Genomic DNA, 9804 nt, shown 5'->3' with positions numbered 1-9804 from the left:
GCAGAAGCTAAATTCTTGTAATATATCTTGGTCAAACTTGATTTCCCTACTAAAACAAAAGAACAACTGTAAGCACAGAAGCTTAGTGTTTAACACAATTGCCCTGTGGCAAAAAAGGTTCAAAATTCCTTTTGGGTGCAGTTTGCATGTCTTCCCCGTGCTTGTGCCAGTTTCCTCTGTCAGCTTGTTTCTCCTTACTCGTTTAATGCTGCCCATTTACATCCATGATTTTCTTGAGAGACGCTTAATCTTAAAGGTTGAACTGGTTCAATGAGCATTAATAAACTAATTATCCACAAAGTTGGCTTTGATCTCATGACTTCAGTGGAGTTGTAAACATGAAAATTGCTTTCAGGTTTTGATCCACCATACAATGCCATCTAAAAGTCTGTTACTGGCAATGGCTTCTTTTGTTTTTTGTTTTTTTGGCATGGCAATGATCCCAAACACCACTGCCAGTGCAGTAAAAACAAACGTAGACAGAAGAACATGTAGTGGAACACCATCAGCTATTAACTGGCTTCCCCAGAGCTCAGATTACTGGATTATTAAAGCACTGTGGGATCATGACAGAGAACATAGCATAAAGACAGTTAACATCTGAAGAAAAGGTTATCCTTCAAGAAGCCTGAAGACTACTTGAAGAAATGACAAGAAAGCTTGCCAAAGAGAGTTCAGATGTTGAAGAATAAAGGTGGCCACACAAAATACTGGCTTTCAAACATATTAGAATTGTTGAAAATCTGTTCATACCTCATATGCTGTATTCCCATGCTTTTCAGTAAGTCACTACACCTATTTCCCATTTTCCCAGAAAAGTATAAAGAAACGAGTGGCTGAAGACGTTCTCACAGTACTGTATAAATGAAGATTTTATGAACAAAATCCATGTATTTATTTGCTTTATGTATTCTCAAAAATTCATACATCTGCCATTGGGTTTTGATCAAAGCAGGTGAATAATGTATAGTGATGCTGTCATTGTATTTTTAACACAGGAAACCTGTATATTACTGCATTCTGGTTCTAAAACAACTACAGTATTGCCACTCCTACACGAGACACATCTGGCACACATGTTGAACACAGGGCCATAGATCAAAAACTTCAATAATATCAGCGTAGATGTTTTTTTAGTAAATTGTTAAAAAGTTTGAAATAGTGAAGCTGGGGTAGGCAACATATTTTTGCCACACCTGCACTCACTCTGGGCACTTGTTTTCAGGCTTTAGAAAAGTGAAGACAGAAGACTTTGAAAATATTTTAAGTGTTTTGAAGTCAGATGAATTGAGTAGTATGAACAGCATGAAAAAATGCATACAATAGAGTCCAAAGGTACATGGAGCTACCTTTTCAGCCAAAGTCTGCGACTTATTTTTTTTTGGTGGGCCTATAAACAGTGACAAAGGCTATGTATTTCTTGGTAGCTTCTGTGCCTTTTCTCCTGCTCATCATACTACAGTTTTAATTGTAAGGACGTCAAAAAATAGACTTAAATTCTTGTGGGTATCCCCATTTTTTTCACTTTCGCACTAACTGTCCAGTTTCTGAGCCAAACTCTTCCAGGAAAAGTTGGATAAAACCACATGGCTGAAAAATGCAGCTCCACTGTCTTTCAAAATTGTGTTTGAGCTGAAAAACTGAATACATACAAAAATGATGTTCTTTAAGCCTCCAAATAACATTTCATTCTTAGCAAAATTAACAGTTTTTGAGAAAACAATGTGGATGTGCATAGAAAACGCAGGTGGAAAAGGGGGACATACAAGAACAAGAAGAAATAATACCAGTCAATATCAATGTAATGAGAAATTTCACACTAATCTTCAATTTCCCTTCATATAAATTTACATCAAATTCTACCATTTTAGAATCCTGCTTTCCCCAAAGTTGGTTTAGGAAGCATTCTCCTCAGTAATCTCCTCAGGGAACGCCTGCTCCTAGTCAAAAAAGAGGTTCCTTGTAGAATGTTACACAACGTGACTTAACCATGTTCGAGTTGACATGTCTGGCTGGCAATGACTCAGATTGCCTTTTACACAATAACACCCCATGAATATATAAATTATGGAGAAAAAGTTTTCTGCAGTTGACATTTTAAATAAGCAGTCTTATGTGTCTATAAACATATGCACATTTGTTTAGCAGTCCTTGGGTAAATTCCAGTTGGTAAATTCCAGCTGATGGACTCCACTGTCATGCACAAACTGGCAATATCAACAACACACACAGACAAAAACAGGAGTATTTTAGAATGGGATCCAGATTCCTGTTGACACCAGCATAGGTGAGGCCTTGCAGAGCACATGTTCTCACATTTCTAGCCAGACAAAGGAGACATAATGTATGGTGATGAAGTTTCAGAAGAGGAACATAAGAAAAGGTCAGACAAAATAAGGTGACAGAAAGAGAAGAAGAGAAGACGTGTGTGATTAGCTGGGAATGATCCAGTACTGGTGGCAAACAGCATGAATTACACATGTGTGTGTATTTGTGTGTGTGCTCCGATAACTCTGGAACTCTAGGGTTCAGAATACACTGCTTTGAAAATAATGGAGATTCATTTGTCAAGATGTATATATATATCCATATATATATATAGATAGATATATATATGTATATATGTATTGTTGGGATTCAGAGATTCTTTTATTGCTATCATATAATCTGCCTTATGTTGAATGTATTAATAACATGTTTTAGAGTATTATTTTAACAGTAATATTGTTTACAGGGTTCATATTGCATTGAATATGTTTGTCATCACATTGACCTTTCTATTTACAGGTGTAGTTATGATCATTTTATACACATTGCATATCTGTGCTTGTTTAGAGTTGATGTTCTATCCAAGAGGGTTTTAAGCTTCACTGGTGAGAGTGTCCAGGTGATACATGTTGAGGGAAGATGAGAACATAGCAGGTTAATTGCATGCATGCTTACAATACACATAAATCTAGTAGCAGGCCTGAGTGAAGGCCCAAGTGTCTTCTGCTTCTTATTTGAGACCTGCGCCAATTCAGTCTACTTAAAGATTGAGGACGAGGGTCAATTATTAGCCCTTAGAGGCCCTGAAGCTTGAAGTTATTACCTTAAAAGGAAGGTGTTATCAAAAAGAGGAGTTATATGTCTGTTTATAGTTATTAGAGATGTACAAGATGTACCCTTGTCTGTAAACAATGTATTTTTGACCTGTATTGACGTGTATGTGGGGGCGTGATCCTCTATGCTATAAAACCAGAACCCAGTGTATTTTTATCAGAGCAAATAAGCCATATGCTGATGATTGTTCTCTGTTGTCAATAAACTCATCGTTTGATTGCACTTTTCTGGAGCCTCCGTCGTTTGTTGTCTGATCTGCAGTTGATCGATCTCGCTTCAGTATATAGCATTCTATATGCTATATGGCTCTTGTGGCAACCAGGTAAGTTTGGATTTGCTTCCACTTGTTGTTTCCCAATGAGTGGAAATAGGAATTCTTTCCAACATTTGCTTTTTTAAATCAAATGAAAAACCCAAGATACCTGTGTATTAGTAAATATATGATTATATCTTATTTTTCATACAGTGAGTACTTCTAATCACAATTCAGAGGGACAGAGAACAAACATCATCAGTAAACTTAAACATACATTTAAGTTTAAATATATAACTACATTTTATTTGGTTAGACTATTTTTGGTTGTAAAGGCGGGTAAAGTGTTGACAAGTATCATATAAAAGTATTTACCTTACAATGCAAAAATGTCCTAAGGAAGAAAAAAAAAGGTGTACAGAGTGTGTGTGTGTGTGTATGGGTGTTTGTGCGTGACAGGTGGTGAGGGAGTGAACAGGTCAGTAACAAAACCAAGCTAGCACAGAGGCGGGCTATAGAGGGGTGGGTCCAAGCTCAGAATGGCCATCCAAGGCCGTTGGCTATAAAAGAGGAACTCAGTCCTCTCAGCTTCACAGGCACTCAGGAAATTCTACCAACTCTGTGTGTGTGTTTGTGTCATTTCTCACAGTCTCTTCAACCTGTGACAAGAAGACATGGGCTGGCAAAAGCATTATCTGGATAAACTGTCCCGCTTCTTCCAGATCCGCAACCTGCTGCTTCGTCAAGCCCTGGCAGAGTGTCTTGGCACTCTCATCCTTGTGGTAAGTGCATGCTTGTGTGTGGAAGCGCAAGAATGTGTGCACCTGTGTCTGTGCGTGTATGCATGGAATTCATGTATAATCTCAACACAACATTAAAACAATATTCATCCTTTAAATAATGCTTTCTGATTATGAATGACCCCTGCTCATCTGTTATATACATATATGTGTGTGTGTGTGTGTGTGTGTGTGTGTGTGTGTGTGTGTGTGTGTGTGTGTGTGTGTGTGTGTGTGTGTGTGTAGGATCCTAGAGGCACAACCTCACCCTTTCTTCACATAAAAAGGAGTTATATATGTGCACATGAACATGGAAGTTAATACATGCAAAGTAATGATGATAATTCAGTATGAGGCACAGCACATTTGTTATTGTTGTTTTTGTTTTCAGAATCAGTATTAAGGACAGAGGCTGACCAAAGACAAAATAGAATTTTATCTTTCATTGTCTCAAACATAAAGGTTCAAATAGGCATCGAAACAATAACTGTGAGGTGGACAACTTTTGCTTGCTAACTGAAATATATAGATATGCTGTAGAAATATAGACTCCAGACTATACCATTAAAAGTTGTTTATTTTGAAATGATGCCAAGAATAAAATTGATTTTACAGTTAATAATTTAAATTCTAGTAAAAGATAAAGCCTAGCAGGCAGCGTATTCTTTTAATGACTAAACATGTTTAATCTTGCAGCATAATGTGATCTGTAAACCAGATAATAACCTGATAATAAACTCACAAAAGCAGGCTACCCCTGATTAAAATATCCCTTGTATGTACATAAATATGATCTACATTTCTTTTGAGCACTTTGGATTGATCTATGTTAAATCATTACGGGAGAATAGAAATATTTGACCTGTTATGGTGTAACTCTTGGTGTGACTGCTGATAGGACACAAAGGTGTGGTGAAGTTATTCATCAGGACACGTTCAGTGGCAGAATAATAGGTGCCACATTTTTCTTACGCAATAATGTCTTGCGTAAAAAGTCTGTCCTCTTTCTTCTTAATTTTTGTTTGTGATATTCACTGTCTCCAGATGAACTCAGGCTCACCGGGTGTGTGCAGCTGTGCGTGTTTTAATATTGTCTGAAATTCATGGTAGATTTGCTCACAACTTGACCATTGCATATGGAAAAAATTAGTTCTAGTCAAAGGCATTTAAAATATGTCATGAACTGACTGAGTAACTTAGTGTGCTTAAATGCCTCTTCACTGAGTCTAAACTGGCTTTGACCTTGGAAGCCATTTAGCAGCAGCAGCATCAGCAGCAGATTGTGTCTTTGGTTGCCACTGCAACTGGTGTGCTAAACCCATGTGAAGGTGGAATCCATTTTCCACTTCAAAAGCAGTGTGCTTTCATCTGGAGAGTAGCTGTTGGAATTCCTCTAAGGCTCTTCATCCTGATTTTAAAAAGATCCCACAGAGACCAGTTTCAGGCCTCTTACTCCCAAACAAATCCTAAGTGTCTGTTTCAGTTGGCTGACTGCTCTGCAGTTCTTTTATAAGCTCCCTGACTGTGTTAAAATTTGGCACTATAGATGTATGAAATGCTGAATCAGCAACTTGAATGTTTGTTGCTGGGTTGCAGTTAAGCTGCATTATGACAGAAACATATGAAGTAACTGTAATTTGTGAAAAGAGCACAGAATCACTGAATATGAGCACTTATAGAAGTGCTTATGCAAGCTGGAAGTAGCTCTCCCTGTGTCCAAATTTAGTATCAGATTTAAATGAGACCTTTCTGGTGGAATGCGATCTAAATCAGGAAATGGGCACTCACAAGCTAATGGCTGATCATTTGTAATCCAGTGCCTATGACATTAAGAAGTATCAAAAAGACTTTGTTCACACTCCTAAAAATAAAACAGCTAAGCACAATTCTAGCATAAGACCCAGCTATATCCTATTTTTCCAGCACGGCTGGTCTCATCGTAGGAGGAGAGTTTACACTGAGCACAGTGATAATGAGCACTCCTCAGGCGCCAGTCCCTCTAAAGGCGGTTCCCTCAGACTAACCTCAACATCTATGTCATCTGATCTCAGTGAAAAGAATCCTCTTCAGGGGGCTTAGAGCACAGAAGCCTAAGCATGGATGCTTACATACTACACTTACAAGCACATCCAAAGAACACTCATGGATATATGCACAAATATAATCACGAGGTACTCTGAACACACAGTTTGACAGATGCTGTTTGGTGCTGTTCCATCCATCTATCCATCCAGTCATCCATCCATCTTCTTCCGCTTATCTGGGGCCAGGTCGCAAGGGGCACCAGCCTAAGCAGAGGGGCAAGACCTCCCTCTCCCCAGCCACCTCGTCCAACTTATCCAGGGGAACATCAAGGCGTTCCCAGGCCAGCCAAGGGATATAATCTCTCCAGCGTGTCCTTGGTCTGCCCCCGGGCCTCCTCCCGGTGGGACATACCCGGAACACCTCACCCTGGTGCTGTTGATAAAGAAAAACGTTCCCAAACCATCTTTTTCCTCTTTTCAAGTGGATTAGGACTTGTTTTTCCCCCTTCTTAGATAAATCACTTGGGAATAATGACAGTTCCCCTCCGATCAAGGTCAACATACTGACCTTTCTGTACATGTGGTGTAGTCTACTCGTGCCTGCCCTTATTAAAACAATGGATTTAATTCAGAACAGGTCTCATTCAGTGGGTTTTTGTTTTACAGGTCTCACAAATAATGATCACATTCTTTAATCTGACCTTGATTGACTAACAGGGCCTCTAATGTACAATATTTATATTGTGAGATGCTGAGTATGGTTGATGTGGTACACAAAACTTTGTAAAGTCTTGATATGCAGAATGCATTTCTCAGAGCAATTGGAAAGGATTTCTTCCTTTCAAACAAAAGTCAATGCAACAAACGAACAGAAAACATTTAGTCAAATTTAAATAGACCCATTTAAACAAAAACACACGTTGAATTTTTCATTATATTAACTGTTCTACAAGAGAAACAACCAAAAACTAGTGGATTCATTTATTGGGACCCAATTGAACTTGAATCTACTCTCTCTCCAGATGTTTGGCTGTGGTTCTGTGGCCCAGTTGGTGTTGAGCGGTGGTTCTCATGGTATGTTCCTTACTGTCAACTTTGCCTTCGGCTTTGCTGCTACGTTAGGCATCTTGGTCTGTGGCCAAATATCAGGTAAGCAAACTGATTTATTGATGTTTATGTTATGTAACATGTATTTAGAGCTTTTTTTGTTTTACTTTAGGCAAGGCTGTGATTTTGTGTGATTATGGACTGCACACACTGACATAATGTCAACATTTGCATTTGCAGGCGGCCATCTCAACCCAGCAGTAACTTTTGCCTTGTGTCTGCTTGGAAGAGAGCGCTGGAGAAAGTTTCCCATGTACTTCCTCTTTCAGACAATTGGTGCTTTTTTTGGTGCTGCTATTATTTTTGGCATGTACTATGGTAAGTGAAGACTTCTAGTGATGAGTCAGAATTATCTTATTATATAATTATTAGATAAATATATAATATATATATAATTATCGTATCTTATTATTTAAGCAGCAACAACAGTAGTAATTAAAAAAAAAACACATGAACCATCTTATCATTTGGATCCCATTAGATGCCCTGTGGGACCATCCTGGAAGTTTTAATGTGACTGGACCTGACGCCACAGCTGGCATCTTTGCTACTTATCCTGGAACCCATCTCACCCTTGTCAATGGTTTCTTTGATCAGGTAGTCTTTTGAAATGCAAACTGGTTTTATATACAAATTTTAAGAACAGAATATAGATGGGATTCCCTTTTACATTTCCCTTTCCTACACAGATTATTGGCACAGCAGCACTGATAGTTTGCATTCTGGCCATTGTGGATCCTTACAACAACCCCATCCCTCAAGGGCTGGAGGCCTTCACTGTGGGATTTGTGGTTCTGGTCATTGGATTGTCTATGGGCTTTAATTCTGGCTATGCAGTCAATCCTGCCAGAGACCTCGGACCACGTCTTTTCACCGCTATAGCTGGTTGGGGGAGTGAGGTTTTCACGTAAGTGGACAGATTTTAACTACTTTTCCTTCATATTACCTTTACAGTGATCCCTACTAACACTTACTAACTCTTATTCTGTCTCTGTTCAGGGCTAGCCCAGGCTGGTTCCTGGTCCCTGTTTTTGCTCCATTCCTTGGTACCCTCATTGGTGTAATGATCTACCAGCTGATGGTTGGTTTCCACATGGAAGGGGAAGTACGTGACAGAAAAGAGAGCACAGAGCAGGAGACTGTCCGACTCACCAATGTGACTTCCAAAGACAACTCCAGAGAGGCTGTGAAAGAAAGAAATGAGTGTTAGTCCGTTAGAGAAATGTCACTTAAAAAAACACATGCACTTGTAAATACATACTATCCCACCATCACTTACTTCCTGAGACAACTATTGTTCTCAAACAATTGTGTCTGTTGGGACTTCTCCCCAGATAGATATCAAGTTACCTTCTGTACAGTCGCATGTTTATGTGTCACAGTTTAGAGAACTGACTGTGTGTGAATTGAAATACGATTTCAGAAGCAAAGAATTACATTAATTCTTTTATGACATGAACTTTCAGATTTTAGTATCTACAACACCAGACTTAACAGTATTGTATGCTTTACACCAGTTTAATTTTAGATAATCTTTTTATTGAGTTTTACATACTTTATATTCTGTATATACTTAGTTAGATTAAAATATTTTTAAAAATCCTGTTCTGTGCTTTTCTCAGCCCATTTCAATGGGATTTTAAAACAATCAAACATAAGCATGTTTAAACATTTGTCTAGCTATCTTGTCTATATAATGAAAATAGTACATTTCACTTAATGTAGGCGCCACTCAGTGACATTATCATACCTGTGCAAACTGCTGACTCTGTTATCTTGGGTAGAGAGATTGTGGCGAGGGTTATAGGGCTATAATTTTTCTACCCTTTACAAAGACAATCTTGAAGCAGCTAAATCTGCTTTTTTCTTATATCCACACGTGTTTCATTTTTGACCAAATTTTCTAAATAAATGTTATTTAAAGATATTAAATTCCATTTCCATGCTTGAAACTAGTGTGAAAAAAGTCTTATTTTATAGAAACATATTGCCTGCGTTCATCAGTGTCTATTGATGGGTGGGTTTTGGTTTTTTTTAATATCTTTTTGGTCCTTTACTAGGCGCCAGACTGGACAGTAACTCTTTAAATTTTGTATGTAGGTTGAGGGGAAATGCTTTTGAATGATTGCAGTAAAGTTCTCCTTTTTGTGGTTCATGTTACTCTCCTGATATTCCTTTTTCCTGTTTGTCAGAAGTGCTTCTCATTTCTGAAAGTGACTATACTATGATTACATGAGATAAAAAGTACAAAACATTGTCATAAAAATAAGCTGAAGTCTTCTTTAAATGACACATAAAGGTTCACTTCTCAGACAGGCTAGATTGCACCTATCCCCTACTGACAAACTAAATATATATCTTACAATAATGAACAAGTGTGGGAGCAAGGTATAAAAGAGTAATTCAGTGCACTGCCCTACAAACTCACTGTTTTCACTATAGCTAGGGCTACCAAAAGTTGCCAACAACGCCACCTTTGGAATTTCACCCAAAGAAATAAGTACAAACACCAGTAAGGTACACAGGTTTGTTCCACTAA

The 9804-nt window shown here is 38.2% G+C and overlaps 1 protein-coding gene across 1 annotated transcript; it reads left to right on the top strand.

Annotated features, from left to right (window-relative positions):
• The first annotated feature begins 3926 nt into the window (after positions 1-3926).
• aqp3a (aquaporin 3a) lies at positions 3927-9217 on the top strand. Its single transcript, XM_013264600.3, has 6 exons — positions 3927-4137; positions 7181-7307; positions 7446-7583; positions 7747-7862; positions 7955-8172; positions 8265-9217. Exons 1-6 carry the CDS (start codon positions 4030-4032, stop codon positions 8473-8475), a joined length of 918 nt encoding a protein of 305 aa, XP_013120054.1. The 5' UTR covers positions 3927-4029; the 3' UTR covers positions 8476-9217.
• The last annotated feature ends 587 nt before the right edge of the window (positions 9218-9804 follow it).

Source organism: Oreochromis niloticus, linkage group LG12 (genome assembly GCF_001858045.2).
Source record: "Oreochromis niloticus isolate F11D_XX linkage group LG12, O_niloticus_UMD_NMBU, whole genome shotgun sequence".
NCBI classification, from domain to species: domain Eukaryota; kingdom Metazoa; phylum Chordata; class Actinopteri; order Cichliformes; family Cichlidae; genus Oreochromis; species Oreochromis niloticus.
The sequence above is the reverse complement of the archived record's forward strand: the minus strand, read 5'-3'. Positions and strand labels throughout refer to the sequence as shown.

Coding starts and splice junctions, on each gene's coding strand:
- aqp3a (XM_013264600.3), top strand. CDS start 4,030: ATGGGCTGGCAAAAGCATTATCTGGATAAACTGTCCCGCTTCTTCCAG. Junction 4,138..7,180: donor TTGGCACTCTCATCCTTGTG/GTAAGTGCATGC, acceptor CTCTCTCTCCAG/ATGTTTGGCTGTGGTTCTGT. Junction 7,308..7,445: donor GGTCTGTGGCCAAATATCAG/GTAAGCAAACTG, acceptor TTGCATTTGCAG/GCGGCCATCTCAACCCAGCA.